The 17091-nt window shown below is 46.1% G+C and overlaps 1 protein-coding gene across 1 annotated transcript in view; it reads right to left on the reverse strand.

The window, feature by feature from the left end:
• Positions 1–17091, reverse strand: part of CALN1 (calneuron 1) — a 482900-nt gene that overhangs the window by 216786 nt on the left and 249023 nt on the right. Inside the window, exon 4 of the mRNA XM_057749700.1 lies at positions 3090–3233. Within this exon, the coding sequence (XP_057605683.1) occupies positions 3090–3233 (144 nt within the window). The remainder of the gene's footprint in view (positions 1–3089; positions 3234–17091) is intronic.

A 17091-nucleotide genomic window follows, 5' to 3' on the forward strand; every position in this document is an offset into this window, starting at 1 on the left:
CAGGACCAGGGTTTTCCGGCCAGGAGGCATGATCATCTTATAGTGAAGAATCCTAACTTCTGATCCAAACACGTGTGTGTGTGTGTGTGTGTGGCATTTCCCCATAAAAATCTCTGCCATTCCACAGGTTTCACGCCGAAGAGAAGCTTAATTAAGTAGGGCCAAATCTCTGCCGAGAATCACCAGTAACAGAAGCTGGGGAGGAAGGATATAATTAGAATCTGACTTTTTTTTTTTAACAGAACAGCTCAAAAGGCCCCATTAAGAGAAGGACACTGACAAACAGCCAATCCATCCATATCCAGAACTCAGGACCCTGGAAATTTCACTTGCAAATTTCATTCACAGCATCATTTGCAAAACACAACACACACACTTCAGCCTCAGCCTGGGCATTTTTCCCTTAGCGCTTTTCACGTGTAAGCATTTAGTGCACTGCAAAAGTAATTCTTTTTGCCTACACTGCTACATTGTTTTCATTTTTTGTGTATTGAATCTTTTGTAGGCAACAAAGCAAAACTTAGAGGAAGCTGTACTTCAAAAGTAAATAACTGTGTTTTCACCTGATGGGGTCACCGTGAAAAAGCTGATGACTTTGCCTTCTGTTAAAGGAACTAACAGAAATTCTCCACACACTTTGCTTGGAAATTCCACCCTTGGCACTGGTCGCTAGGTATGATGTTGCATATAAGTTGGTGAAAGCTGAAGTCTCTTAAACTGCAACCCCTATGGATGCGTGAGTCCTGATGGGCCCCTTGAAGAGCACCCCAGATCCCCTGGGGACTCCGAGCCCTGGTAGAATCAGGGAGGATTTGCAATAACATAAAAATTCCCCATGAGCTGGGGTCTGATGAATAAATAGACAAAGAACAAGGATGGACTTGGATGAAGACTCTTAAATCTCACAGGAGTAACTCTCGCACAGTAGCCCCAGGTCATCGTGATGAAACGTTGCTAATTCCATTTGCTTTTAGTCCAGCTGACCATGTTTTATTTTATGAGTTGTAGGAGTAGACTCAAAAGCACAAAAATCTTAATTCCATACACAGAGGTATAGGTTAAGATTTCTATTATTTTACAGAGCACCAAGCTGAACTCCCTGTGCTGTACAGCAGGTTCCCACTAGCTATCTATTTCACACGTGGTAGTGTATTTATGTCAAACCTAATCTCTCAATTCATCCTATCCTCCCCTTCCCCACTGTGTCCACACGTCGGTTCACTAAGTCTGCATCTCTATTTCTGCCCTGTAAATAGGTTCATCTGTACCATTTTTCTAGATTCCACATCTATGCATTCATATATGATATTTGTTTTTCTCTTTCTGACTCAGTTCACTCTGTATGACAGTCTCTAGGTCCATCCACATCTCTACAAATGACCCAATTTCACCTGTTTTTATGGCTGAGTAGTATTCCATTATATATGTGTGCCACATCTTCTTTATCCATTCATCTGTTGATGGACATTTAGGTGGTTTCCATGTCCTGGCTATTGTCAATAGCTGATTCACTTCATTGTACAACAGAAACTAACAGCACTGGAAAGCAATTAGACTCCAATAAAAAAATTTTTTTTAAATCTTCAAAAAATAAAATCTGTTCTTTCCTTGAAAAATAATAATAAAATAAATTTAAAAGGTTTCTATTATTTTAAGGAAGAAACTTTTTTTTTCTGGAAATGTATCTCTGAAGTGATGGGAATTCATGGACATATACAACATGTGCTTTGCTCCAGCTTTTTAGAAATACCTCTAAATACAAAGCAAGGTCAAATCAGGCCTGCAAAGACTCAATGAGTCACAATCATTCAGAACTGTAAGGACAGGGCTGGCATTCTACATACAGCTGAACATCCCTGATAAAACATCCCTTTCCTAAGCCAGAAAATAAAATGCCCACAGCTGCACTTGGTGGTTGGTGCTGGCGTCCGATCACCACACGGTCACCCTTGTTACCATCCTTCCAACAAATTCAGCAGGATAACAGGACACAGCCGTGTTCTTGCAGTTAGTCTGCAGGCCAAGCAAACATCTCCCTACCTGGGTCTTTGTCTATCTCTCCCAAAGATATCCTGCTCCCCCTCCTCTGTTTCCTTTCACTTGGTCTATCCTTCATGCTTTACTCAACAGTCCCCAAAGCCCACCACTCTGCACTCCTTATGCCTGGAATCAAGCTGCTTTTCAGAGAAGGAGAGTGTGTGTTGAAAAAAAAAAACAAAATAAGAAGGCTTCTTCCCGGACCTTTCACCAAGGCAGGAAGGTCACAGCCGGTTTGGGATAAACTCCTTGGGTTTTACAGCAGGAAGGAATCTTAAGAATTATTGAATGCGGTCATTTTTCAGAGCTGTTTAAATACAGTGAAACCCTTTTCCTCAGTGAGACTGTATGTAGAAACCCAGTATGTAAAACAGAGAGAAAAAAAGCCATTAGAGCCACACGATGGAATATGATTTGGCCATAAAAAGCATCAAAGTAGTGATACATGCTACAATATGAATGAACCTTTCAAATATTATGCTAAGTGAAAGAAGCCAATCACCAAGGACTGTGTATTACATGCTTCCATTTATATGAAACATCCAGAAGAGGTAAGTCTATAGAGACAGAAAGTAGATCAGCAGTCGCCTAGGACTTGGTAGGGGATAGAGGGATTGGGAGGTGATGAATAAGAGATATAAAGTTTCTTTTCAGATGGTGAAAATGTTCTAAAATTGATTATACTATTGGTGGCACAAATCTGCCAGTACACTCAAAGCCACTGAATGGTATAGGTTACATGAGTGAATTTCACTGTGTGCGAATTCTATCTCAACAAAGCTGTTCTGAAAACAAAACCATTCTCACTACCAGCCAGACCTCCTTCCTCACCCTGCTCTCTCTAGCAGCCCCAGAACCACCTCTGCAGACCCCTAGAGGTCTATGGAATGTGGATGGAAAAACCCTGATCGAGTTCAAGTTTCCACTCCTCAAATGGAAACCAAGACGTGAATCCAAATCTTTCAGCTCCAAGTGCAAGGCCCTTCAAACCCAAGATCTCGCTGATGAATCCAGGCTCACGCCAGGGGGGACACTGCGGGCCCAGGTCTCACCATCCATGTCCAGGCGCTGCATGATGATGGCCAGTTCCACCTCACTCGGCATGTACCCCAAAGAGCGCATGGCCATTCCCAGCTCCTGCTTGGAGATGAAGCCATTCCCGTCTCGGTCCAGAACCCGAAAGGCTTCTCGGATCTCTACAAGGGGAAAGCAAAGAAAGTCCAATGTCACAAGGCGTGGTCTACGGCATTGAAATGATTGGCAATTGTCTGTTGAAAACTCCTAACTGCTTTACAAATAGTGATGTGTCAAAACCCTTTAATCTAATAAAAGGGGCGGCCAAAAGAGGAAAAAAAGGAAGAAAAAAGAAAAGAGAGAGAGAGAGAGTAAAGGGGATGGGAGGAAAGAAAAGAGAAGAAAGGGGGAAAAGAAACAGAAAAACAGCTTTGGAGGGAGGAGATAACTGGCCCCGCGCATCTAACACACAGTAGTGGGTAAACAATTAGACAGTGGTCCCAGCTGGGAATCACGTTAGCCAAGTACATTTTCCCAACAAGGATGAGGATTAGGTTTCAGCGGTGACAAGACAGCTACCTCTTAGCTTGGGCCGTCAGGAGGATAGGAGAATGAGACTCCCCTTTGCAGACTTGTGTTTCAGCTCCCTGCTGCCGCAGGAGCTGTGCAGAAAGCTTTCTCAACCTCCTAGGAGGACAGGAGTTAAGTATCCTGCTGTTTTTATTTCATTCCTCTAATTTACAGCTGTTTTATGGCTATAAACAACCTCAGATCAATAAGAGTGTCATAAAAGCCCCAGAAGCATCTTTAATCACGTTCTCTGGGGCTGGCAGAGAATCTGACTCTGCCATCAAGAAGGCCATTTCACCCAGCAGGGGAACTCCCATCCTCTTACCCCAACCAGAGCTGCTCCTCTTTCCACCCAGAGTCCCTCCCTCCAGAGCCCGCCCCCCCCCCCCCACACCGGGTCCCCATTCATCCTGGGTTAGCTGAGCATTTCCTAACACATCACACTCCCACGAGGCAGGCCAGGGAGGTCGATTAGAGATCACAGTCTGGAGATGAGAGGTGTGTCAATTATCTCTGAGCCCCAGACATTGGACAGCTTTGCTTTGTCATCAATAAACCCAGTGTGAGCCCAGCTACGGCGGCTGCCAGCACTTAACCAGGCCACTGAACAAGCACTGGCTGCCTATACCTGAGAAGCACAGGAGTTAGAACTGCAGAGAAATAAATGACAGTGATCTGTCACACATCGTGGTTCCCCTCCAGAGCCCCGCACTCCAGGTGGGAAGATCAGATGCAGGCAGACACTTGCAGCAACTCATCAAACTAATGCAAGACACTGGCCCTAACCACTTACAGTCAGCCCTTGGTATCGGCAGGGGATTGGGACCAGGAGCCCCGTAGATACCAAAATCCATGGATGCTCAAGTCCCTTATACATTTATAAAATGTATAAAATGGTATAGCGCAGCCGGCCCTCATATCCGTGAGTTCAGCATCCACGAAGAGCCAACTGTAATTACCATTTTTATAAATATCTGACTATCCTCCCAGCAAGCAGGCTTTCCCTTTCCTATCTGTATTAATTTCCTGGGGCTGCTGTAATCAATCACAGAAACGTGGTGGCTTAAACAACAGAAATTTATTCTTTCAAAGTCTGGAGGCCAGAAATCTGAAAACAGCACCCCTGGGCCAAAATCAAGATGTGGACAGACCTGCACTTCTCCAGAGGCTCCAAGGAAGATTCTTTTCCTGCCTCTTCCTACAAGCTTCCTTCTTTGGCTTGTGGCTGCATCACTCCAATCTCTGCCCTGTGGTCACATCACCTTCTCTTCCTCTGTCTGTGATCTCCCTCTGCCTCCCACTTAGGAGGACACTTGTGATTGCATTTAGGGACCACCATATAACCCAGGATAATCTCCTCATCTCGAGATCATTAATTTAATGACATCTGCAAAGACCCCCTTTCCAAGGTAACATTTACAAGCTCCAGGGATGGGGATCTGATACCTCTGGGGTTGTTTTTCAGACCTCTACCCTCTCCCATCCAGTGCTTCCATCTGAAACACCTTGCCAGCTTCTTTACCTGCCCAAATCACACTGGTCCTCCAAGGCCAGGCCAGGGGCCGTGTATTTCACAAAAACACCTTCGCGCATCGCAGCCAAGTTATCTCCCTCACTGGCGACTGTTCAGCAGGTCATTTACTCCTTCCATGTGACACCTAGCATGTGCCATCTAGAAATACAATGAACTCATGGTGCAGAAATCACGGCTTCTCTGAGCTGCAGTCTCCTTGTACATTTCATTCACGGCTGTATGTTCTCACCTACACTCTGAAGGAGGCGCTAGATGGACAGCTGCTCAATAGACGAGGGGTCTGAACAAACAAGCATCAGATATTAGCAGCAGATTCACAATCAGGACTGATTCAGCACACTGAACGCGTGCGGTGAATAAATGTGTGCTACGGCAGGGAGAAGACCAGTCTGGGAGTCAAGACCTTGGGCTCCCGGCCAGGCATATTAGCTAATTAGGTCTGCAGCCAAACCCTGAGGCCTCCGTGTGTTCATGTGTAAAATGAGCTGGGTTGGCCAAGAGAATCCTTAAGGTCCTTTGAGCTCCTTTCTGAGGATCCGCGGACATCGTTAAAGTGTTTAAGAGAACAGGAAGAAGCCTGTGTTCTCTTTCATACCTTATTAATCTGTGGTTCAAAGACCCCTCTTTTTTCCGTTGATGATATAGAGAACATTTTAGCCCTTTCCAAATTCTGAATTAAGGGGATTGTCTGCACTTTTGCGGTTTTTCTCATCAATGAAACATGCTTGAGATTACCTAAAGCAGCCATATGTTTTCCTACCAAGTGCCGGTGGCCCTAAAAGAGCTTAGAGCCACCGCTCGGCTTGAGATCAGGGCACACAGCACTCAAGGATACCAGGGCAGAGACCACACTTCCCATGGCCTGAGTCCAGACGCCGAGGGCAGGAGGATGCAGAGGGAGGGTCTCCTGAGATGGGAATCAGCCCACAAGGCAGTCCATCTAGCTCTGCCCTGCGACCAGGGCAGGCCTCTCCCTCAGCCTCAATGTCCCCATCTGAAAACTGGGTTGGGTTGGATCTCTTTTCAGCCTCTATGACAGGGTTTTACATCAGGGCTGACACAAACCGTGCAACAGTAGAAAATGTCAGACAGTGACAAGGACCCTGCCTGAGGTCCCAGAAGAAGCTGGGGTCCCCGGTGGGCCAGCCTGATGGCCAGCTGCAGGCTGAGCCCTGCCCTTGTTCTCTGGACCACTTCTCTCCTGAGACACCATCTCCTCTTCCCATCCCTCTGACTCAACCCTGAACTCTCTGGGCTGATGCTGTCACTCTGCAGGAGGGTCCCCCTCTGTTGACAGGGCCTGGCCTCACGCCTGTGGTCCCCCCGCATGCCCTAGATCTCACCGGCGAAAGAGCCTGTATCCTTACATTGACCACCCCAGAGGGGCCTGGTTGGGGATGTTTGAGAGCTTGACCTGGAAGTGAGGGCCTTGGTGGGTATGCCTCCTGACCCCCACCTGGATGCCTGGGCAATGCCTAGAGTTGCCTTACCCCTGGTCTACCGGATTTGGTAAATAAGACCTCAGACAGGGAGCTCCCCAGATCTGCCCTGCTTGAAGGAACATGCTCTCCCAAGGCCTCAAACCCCCATGGTTTACCTGTCTGCAGTATGTATCCAGGCTGGCCCCACTCCAGCCCAGGAGAGGACGAGACAGGCACATCTCAGCTCAGAGTTCTGTTTTCTATGGCCCCCAGGTAAGTGGGACAAAGCCACTCTTCTCTGTTTGCAAAGAATATCTTCTCCCAGGGGGACTTCCCTGGCAGTCCAGTGGTTAAGACTCTGAGCTTCCAATGCAGGAGGCACAGGTTCAATCCCTTGTTGGGGAAATAAGATCCCATGTGCCGAGTGGTGTGGCAAAAAAAAAAAAAAAATCAAAAACACAAAAACCTGGAGCTTTGGGGGAAAAAATCAATAAGATCATTAACTCTTAAAAAAAGAAACTAGCAATACATTATTAAAAAAAAAAAAGAATATCTGCTCCTGTGTGTGTCTGTGTGTGTCTCTGTGTGTGTGTGTGTGTGTGTGTGTGTGTGTGTCTACAGAGGCAGACAAAACTTACTAACTTCATTTTCTTTCAAAATAGCAGATAGGAGGGGAAAAAAAGTACAAAACTAGAAATCCATAATGGGAGCCTCTAGAGATTTCATCTTTCCAGGGTAGGGAAAGCCCAGGAAACGAGAAGCTTATTAGAAGGAAATGGGTCTTGCAGTCTGAGACATGTGATGTGTGCCTCATTTTATTTTTAATAGCAGAACAGGGTGTGAGAAATATGCCCATAAAACAGCAGAGACATGAGAGCAGGCCAGATCCCTGTGCCTCTGGCTACACGCAGCCTGGGAGCAGCACGAAGAGGCTCTGGCCGCTTTCCACATCCTCGGGAAGCGGAGACCACAGATCAAGTTTTCACGAACAACTCAGTGATGTGGTGTGCTTTCCACTGGAATGTATCCCCTCTTTAGGCTAAAGTCCCTTGTGCCTCAGAGTTACATAAACGGGCTGTGATTTTGGTCTTTGATTCAATTTCAGCCTCACGTAACACGTGCACGCCAGGCACCAGCACAGCCAATTCTGCCCCCTCCAAGATGCCTTTGTGGACCACAGAAGGGCATCTACGATGGTCATGGGAGCCTGCCCAACTGTCATTGTGTGGAGCACGAAAGGAAACACGGTACCACACAACTTCTGAAAAAAAAGGAATCCACTCTCTGCATGTCGAATCTTCCAGAATCAAAGTCTGCATTCCCGCAGGGATTTGGGTCTCTCCTCCCTGGAGTGGGGCTGATGTTCTGGAACCAAGCAAGGCCCGGGCTAGAAATGATCCCGACCAAGAGATTTACTGCTCATTACACCAGCAAGTCTAGTTTCTTAAAAATACCTGCAGCCACCACTGGTACCTGCTGCATTCCAACCTAGTGCCCTCTGAGAACCATGCTTCGGTTCTGTGATGCTCCCTAGGGTCACAGCGAATTTAGGCAGGAACACTGGCAGAGGCACAGCCATCATACAGTACAGACTTATCAATCAGGTCACCCAAACAGAGTGTGTTGTGTATCAGATGAAATCCAGACACCAGGCAGAGTCATTATTCATTGGCTAATGGTCTAGCTTTGAAGAATCAGCTGAAATTCATTGTGCTAACTGGCAAACTCAAATTAGTAACGGAGAACAGTTTTTCCTATCTCAGTCCCCGTTGGCTGTGAAATCTGTTTGTGCTCCACAGAAAGGTATGTTTGGGAAGCGTGTGGGGTTTTAACCACAAAATGTGAGGGCTTTTATGAATGAACGAGATGCCCTCTCTTGATACATGCCATTGAGAAACTGCAAAATTGGAGAGAGATGCAGCTCAGCAAGGCTAGGGCAGGCAACGATTACATACCAACACAACTGCCCCAGAAAATATAAGATTCAAGCCTGGAGGTCTTTATTTGGGAGAAATAATAGGACAAAGGCTGAGCCAATGACCAAAGAGATTTAGAAAAGTTTCCCCCTTCTCTCCGAAAGACAACAAATGAATATGTAGAGCTGATTAATACAGATGTTCATTCATTGAAGAGTTGCTGCTTACATGTCAGATGCGATGCTAAGATAGAAAGGCAGCCAAAGAAACTCTCCAGGCTCTGAGAAGCTTACATTCCAGTTCGAGAGACAGAGGGGTGACCAGATATTCATAACAGAGAACAACAATCACAATAATACAAGTCCAGGGACTGTCCTGGTGGCAGTGGTTAAGAATCTGCCTGCCAGTGCAGGGGACATGGGTTCGAGCCCTGGGCCAGGAAGATCCCACATGCCGCAGAGCAACTAAGCCCGAGCGCCACAACTATTGAAGCCCATGCACCTAGAGCCCGTTCCCCGCAGCAAGAGAAGCCACCTCAATGAGGAGCCCGCACACGGCAATGAAGAGTAGCCCCCGTTCGCCACAACTAGAGAAACCCCATGCACAGCAACAAAGACCCAACACAGTTAAAAATAGATTAATTAATTAAAAGAAAACAACACAATAATACAAGTCTACACAAATCTCATGGAAGTCCTTCCTTAGGACAGAGGGACAGCTCTGTGAAAGGGTTACACTTGGATCTTTTGAATCTTAAGGCCTCTGAGAGAAGGGAAAGGAGGCTGAGTGGGGAAAATGCATCAAGATGGGCGTGTTGAACGTACTGGCTGCACGGTGGGTGTAGAAACATCGAGAGATGAGGGCGGAGAAGTGTGCTAGGGCAAGACTGAAAGTGCCTTCGAAGCCACCTGAGCTTTACCCTGCAGGCCAGGGGTTGGCAAATGATGGTGTGTGGCCAAATGTGGCCCACCACCTTGTGTGTTGATAAAGTTTTATTGGAACACAGCCATTCGCGGACATACGGTCGTCCATCGTTGACTGCTTTTGGACCACACGAACAGAACTGAGTCATTGTGACAGGGACGCTTTGGTTCACCAAGCCTAAAATATTTACAGTTTGGCTTTGTAAAGTTTGTGAACCCACGCTGTAGGCCACAGGGAGCCCTCAGTGGCTTTAAATTTTAAAAAAGAGAGAGAGAGAAAGAGAAAGGATCAGATTGGTTTGTAAACCAAGGGCTCTGGCATCAGGGTGGTGAAGACTAGAGTGACAAGGGATGAAAAGCAGAGCCTTCACCTGGAGACTAAGGGCAGATGAGAAGCCCCGAGCTACCCCTGGAGCTTCTGAAAGAGGGGAGACTTATGAGCGGTCCAGGGCTCAGGCAGGGCTCAGGTGTCCAGGGTTTAGGAGAGGGATGATTTGAGGACGATGCTGAGGTTTCTAGTAACTGAGAGCGAATTCAGGAAGAAGCATAGGATTTCAGGGAGGGAAGGGATGTGGTGTTTTGACCACACAGAGTCCAGGGAGCTGTGAGATACCCAAGCCGTCAGGTCTGGTGAATACACGGAAATACACAACTAACCTTTGGAGACGGTGATACTGAAAATAGGATGAGGGTGGCAAACGGGAAGAGAATAACCATACTCGCATACAAAACGCTGCTTCAATCCCGGTGCGGGTTTTAGTGAGAATGAGTTCCAGTGTAATTATAATCAATTGGTCTGCAAATACGACTAACTGGTTTCAGTAGTTAGGGAACACAGAGGTGAGAGCTCAGGCAAGGGGGCGGGGCCCTGAAGGAGACGGGAGATACGCTGGGGGGAGGCAGGGATGCAGTGGGAACCCGGAAGGGTCCCGCATTTAATAGTGCTCACTGGCCACACAGGTGGGGGTGGGATTGGGGTTACGATGCTACTTTGTATAATTCACTTTTTTTTTTAAATCATTTAGGAATATATTGTTACTATCCCCACTAGCACTGATTTTTTTTTTTAGAACTTTTATTGAGATACAGTTAACATACAATAAACTGCATATATTTAGAGTATACAATTTGGTATCCCAATCTCCCAATTCATCCCCCCCCCCCGCAGCCCTCCCCGCTTTCCCCACTTGGTGTCCATATATTTGTTCTCTACATCTGTGTCTCTATTTCCGCCTTGCAAACTGGTTGATTCGTACCATTTTTCTATAGTCCGCATATGTGTGTTAATATACGGTATTTGTTTTTCTCTTTCTGACTCATTTCACTCTGTATGACAGTCTCCAAGTTCATCCATGTCTCTAGAAATGTCCCAGTTTCCTTGCTTTTTACAGCTGAGTAATATTCCATTGTATGTATGTACCACATCTTTTTTATCCATTCATCTGTTGATGGACATTTAGGTTGCTTCCATGTCCTGGCTATTGTAAATAGCGCTGCAGTGAACACTGGAGTGCATGTGTCTTTCTGAATTATGGTGTTCTCTGGGTATAAGCCCAGCAATGGGATTGCTGGGTCATATGGCAACTCTATTTTTAGTTTTTCAAGGAATCTCCATACTGTCCTCCATAGTGGCTGTATCAATTGACATTCCCACCAACAGTGCAAGAGCGTTCCCTTTTCTCCACACCCTCTCCAGCATTTACTGTTTGTAGATTTTCTGATGATGCCCATTCTGACCTGTGTGAGGTGATACCTCGTAGTTTTGATTTGGATTTCTCATTAATCGACTGTCCCTCCCTGAGAGCATAACAGTAGCTGTGATCTGTGGTTCGAATCCAGGGTTGAGCAGGGCTCCTGCAGGTTCCCTGGCCCCAGGCTCATCGTGAGTCCCCGTTAACCCTTGGGGCAGGCAAGAGGCAGTGATGAAAAAACTATTCAAAGGCCCTGCACTCAAGGCTGGTGGGACAGTGATTCAAGGTTCACGCTGTGGGTCTCTGGTATTGCCACACTCCTGGCCTTTTTCCTTACCGATTGCCTCAAATGACACCTTGAATTCAAAAAATAAAGCCAACTCCTTCCCCAGCTAGCATTCAGAAAGAAAAGCATATCAGTAACTTATTAGGTGGAGAAAATACACAGAAGAAATAGCCCAGGTCATGAAAAGTAATCATTCTCTCCTAACACAGGGCGGCACCAAGCAGTCAGAAAGCCAGGGGCATTTCTAAGGGTTTAGGAGCTAGAACAGAGTTTATCTGTCCCCAAAGTTTACACCTCCACGGGTTAAGCTGAATTGATTTTGGCACGCCGGGTCCGTTAAAGCTAATGGAAAATTCCCCAACAGCAAAACAACAAAGCAAATGAGAACTGAAACTAACAATGAGAGCCCACCTGGGCCACGGGCACCCAGTGATGGACTGACCGCTTCACCCCACAGGGCTGAAAGGGGGACCATGAAACTGATGTGAATATGGATGAGAGCAAGCATGGCTCGAGGGTCTCTGTACCAAAAAATAGGGTGATGAGTGACGAGAAAGGACGAGGACATCTATCAAGGCTACTGTTTTCTCTGTCTTGAGAGGTTCTGGATTTGACCTCTGGGATGGGGACAACCCCCTCAAAAGACCAGAGCTAGACTTGTAGAGGAATGCTACATTTTTCAGTTTATACATTAATTGATGCTTCCTATGAAACACGCCCCCAAAATAAATAAAGAAAAAAATAATCTATAATTCACTGGTCCGCAATAACCATTGTTAACGTATTAGGGCATTTTATTCTAAACTTTTTAACATACAAATATTCTTAAACCGGGCGCATCTTCTCTCTATAGCTTTATTTCATTTTTTCTCATTTAACACACCATCATTTCAATCTTCCATATGGTTAACTAGTCTTTAAAACATCATTTTTGATGGTTACATAGTATTCCATTAAATCATGATAGCCAAGTTGATAGTACCGAACTCCTAGTGTGGGACATGTAGGTCATTTCTGATTTTAAATAATGCCACAATGGAAATCTTTGTACATAAATTTTCATGTGTTTTGATGATCATCTCCTTAAGATGATATCCTAGGAACAAAAGTATTAGGTCAAAGGGCAGGAACTTTTTTAAGGCGCTTAATATACACTGCCAAGCTGTCCTCTATGATCCGTTTCTACTCACACCACTTCTGACACAAAATGTGTGGGGGTTTTTTGCCCCACACCAACTAACTCTCCAGCTCTCTGGATACCGATAATCTGGTGTCCAATGATTTAATCCAATTCTGACACTAACTGCTCAGAGTCAGTGCAGACCCCAAAGGTTAAGTCCCACAAAACTGTCCTCATTCAGATGCCAGTCACCAGTCTAGGCCACGTGGACTTGTGACCAACTGGCTATAAAGTCAAGGGTTCCCACAGCCCCTCTTCAGATTCAATAATTTGCTAGAACAGCTCACAGAATTCAGGAAAGCTCTTTACTTACATTGACTGGTTTACAATAAAGGGTAGAACTCAGGAACAGCCAAATGGAAGAGATGCATAGGGCCAGCTCTGAAGGGGTAGGGGGTTCAGAGAGCTTCCATACCCTTTCTGGGCACCACGCTCCCAGCACCTCTACATATTCACTAAACTGGAAGCTCTCCAAATCCCATCATTTAGGGTTTTTAATGGAGGTTCCATTATGTAAGCATGGTTGATTGAATCACTGACCATTGGCAATAGAACTCAATCTCCAGCCCTCTCCTCTCACTGGAGTTCCAACCTTCTAATCATGCTTTGGTCTTTCTGGCCACCAGCCCCCATCCTAAAGCTATCTAGGGACTCCAGCCGCCAGTCATCTTATTAGCATACTCATTACTCCAGACGTTCCGAGGGTTTCAGGAGTTTTAGACCAGGAACCAGGGAAGAAGATCAAATATATATTTTCTTATCATATCACAACATCACACTCTCCAAAAAGACAGTTATTACTGTCTTCCACTTCACATCACTTTTATGCACGAAAACCCAATCTGCTATGAGAGGTACCTTTCATCCAGCTCTCCTGAAGTTCAAGATCCAGGTGATTATAAAGGGAGGCTTCAAGGAAAGGGAGATGATACAGATATTGTCTGGAAAAGACCTGCAGGGTAATCGTGGGACCCTGAGTGGACCTCACACTCAGCACGGGGCCTGGTCCAAAGGAGGCGCCCAGGAGACACCCACACTCATGGCTGAGATGAGGAAACTGAGGCTCAGGGAGGGGAAAGCCCCTAACGTGGGAGGAGGAGGGATGAGAGGGGAGAGAGCCACCCTCCTGAATCCAGGCCAGGACAGCTTCCAGGGCCGGATGCTGGGTAGTTCCTCCTAAGAGGAGATGGACCATCTCCCACGGTCCAGCAGACTAGACAGCATCCTAGGGACAAGGCTGGTGCTTCTCCCTGGAAGGAGTCATTTCTCGCACGGCAACAAGCACCCTCTTAGCCCAAGGCAGAAAAGGGGTATCGTACCATTTGGCACATAAGGCAATACTGCATGGGTCTGCAAGCAGCAAAGGGAGTGGAATTTATCTGAGAGCAACACTGTAATTATCAATACGACTAATTTTTCACTAAGTCACACTGTCCCTAAGCTGAATAGCCTGAGATCAGAGAATAAGCAGCAGCTGAGAAAACAAGGTCATTTTGTGGACTGGGCACTGACATGGAGGCCAGAAGAGCAAGATCGAAGTTCCAGAAATAAACCAGAGGAAAACTGAAGGGAGAGAGAAGGAGAGGGACTCTCAGGCACGGCTCCCACCCCCTCCCCTCTCTGGGGTCTCGGGAATCCTCTGGAAAAGCTAAGTTTATCTTTGCATTGTTCAGTTTAACTCAACCCAACAAATATTTCTTGGGCACCAACTGTGTGTCAGACACCCTTCTAGGTGCCAGGTCCCAGAAGACCCAGGTATAAAGCAAACAGGACATTGACTGGGAAGAGGCGGGGCCCACACTGAGCCCTCCCTGGGAAGGGACTGTGGAGGACAGCTTAGTGGCTGGGACTCAGATTCTTTTCCTGGCTCTCACAGAGTATTATTCTAGAAACCAAGTCTTTGCCCTGACCTCTGGAATCCCTCCTGGGCAGAAGACAGAAAAGAATTTTCTAGCAGAAAACCAACAACGGAATCCAAGAAAACATGAGGGGCTCTTTTGGGTTTTGTTTTTTAATGAGGCGAAAATTATTTTTAAAGGCAATACAGCTTTGGGGTTTTTTTTGTTCTTGTTTTTTTAGTTTTATTGGCGTATAGTTGATTTACAGGGTTGTATTAGTTTCAGATGTACAGCAAAGTGATTCCGTTATACATACACATAATTCATTCTTTTTCAAATTCTTGTCTCATATAGGTTGTCAGAGAGTATTGAATAGAGTTCGCTGTGCTACCCAGTAGGTCCTTGTTGGTTATCTATGTTATACATAGTAAGTAGTGTGTGTGTGTGTTCATCCCAAGCTCCTGATTTATCCCTCACTGCCACGTTTCCTCTTTGGTAACCATAAGTTTGTTTTTGATTTCTGTAAGTCTGTTTCTGTTTCGTAAACAAGCTCATTTGTATCATTTTTTAAAATCAGATTCCACATATAAGTGATATCATATGGTAATTGTCCTTCTCGGTCTGACTTCACTTAGCATAATCATCTCTAGGTCCATCCATGTTGCAACACAGCTCTGTTTCGATGCTGTGAATCCAGGCTTAGTGAGAAGATGCAGGGCAGCCCGTGCACAGGACTCAAGAGGAGCCAGGAAGGAGGCCAGGAGTTGGTGGTGAGGTGGGCTTAGGCCCTACTATGTGACCCAGATGCTTCTGTTCAGCAGTAGGTAAGGGGGACCTCTAGGAAGCCCAGTACCCAGTCCACCTTTCAATGACAAGTGAAAGAGGGCTAGACAAAGACAGCAAAAAAGCATGTCATGGGGCCCTTCAGAACAAGATACCTATGGAAACATCACACTTGGTTATGAAAACTGATGCCTCATAGCCACTCCCTGGCCAGGGAAAGCCAGGATAGCGCACAGCATCTTTAATTCCAATTCACAGTAAGAAATGCACTGGACATCATGACAGGTGCATAACATAGTTATAGTGTACATGGGGGAGGTATAAGAGTATATTAGGTTGAACCACATAAAACTGCTTCTGTATAGATAAAAAAAAATGGTCAAATAGCAGCAATCTCTTCTGGCTCCAACTGCTACGTAAGAGCTACATCTACTGTGTGCTTACTAGGTACCAGGCACTGCTCTGAGCATTCTTTGTACGAGGGTGCGTCAAAAGTTATCCTCACTCTGGCTGTAGAACTTATTTCAATTAACTTTTAGAAAAGACAAGTATATCATTTTTTGACATAATCTCCCTGCTTTTCAATACACTTTGCCCATCTGTCAACAAGCTTTCGTATTCCCTCATTAAAAACTGTTTTAGGCTGAGCTGCGAGCCATGAACGCACAATGGTCTTCACTTCATTAGAAGTGAATCTTCGTCCTTGTAGGGCTGCTTTCAGGGGACCAAACAGGTGAAAGTCTGATGGAGCAAGATCAGGACCATAGGGAAGGTGCTTTAACACCTCAAAATGAAGTTTTTGCAGAGTGTTGACAGTGTGGGCAGTAGTGTGCAGATGTGCACAGCCTCAGACCACAAAAAACGAATTGTTGCACACTGCTCTTCTTTTGTGCAGATCACAAGTGGGGCATCCATTTTTGCTCGCACCGCAGTTACTAATGAACTGATGTAACAGGTTCACACCTGCACAGCAGTGACTGGGGAGACAGTAGCGGAAAGCACTGATAAGACACTGCGGCCAACAAAAGTTTTCATATAACCAGAGAGCGGATAATTTTTGACACACTCTCATATATTAGCTCATTTATTCCTGGCAACAACCCATGCGGGGTTACCCTTCATCTGAGGCCATGTGGTTCTAAATGTCAGGGCAATGATTTGAACCCAGGCCTTCTGGCCCAGAGTGTGCACTCCTAAACTTCACACTCTACCTCTTCAAACACATACTTCCTGAAAAGGACACACCCTTTCCACCTGTGACACACTCTATTTTCTAGTCTATTTCTTTCTCCTTATTTTTTTTTTTCATGCACACCCCAGTCAGTGAATCTGAGCTCCCTACTCATGCATGGTACAGGCCCCACACTTTGAGAAGCTCTGACCTCACCCATATCTCGGGTTCCCCAGGGCAGCCTCTATCTCACTATTATCACTCTCTGGTACACACCCTTCTTGTTACAACTTCAGACTCTCCCTAGCAGCCTCCCAAGCTGTCCCAGGATACCCTGGGCATCTCTCTGTCTCTCCTGAATCAATGCCCTCTTCATCATGGCTGCTGTCATGGGACCATCTCATTTCCTGCTTCTGCACCGAGCAGTTAGCTCTCATTCAGCACCACAAAGCAGCACATGCTACCCAGCTTTGTACCACTGTCTACCTAACAACCATCTTTCTTGGGTCCCAGAGGGATGTTACATTCTAGAAGGCTAGAGGAAAGTCTTTGTTTTTGGAACCACCCCCCTGCCCCCGGCCTACCAATCTTAAGACCTGCCAAGTGACAGATTTAGTCCTTGCACGTCTAAAAGCTCCCAGCTGCACCTCCAGCCCAACGTCACTGCTTGCCCCTGCCCTCTGCCGCCTCTGTAACAACCTCAGCCACAGGATGTAAGCAGCTTTTG

This window comes from Hippopotamus amphibius, chromosome 9 (genome assembly GCF_030028045.1).
Source record: "Hippopotamus amphibius kiboko isolate mHipAmp2 chromosome 9, mHipAmp2.hap2, whole genome shotgun sequence".
In the NCBI taxonomy this organism is placed as follows: Eukaryota; Metazoa; Chordata; class Mammalia; order Artiodactyla; family Hippopotamidae; genus Hippopotamus; species Hippopotamus amphibius.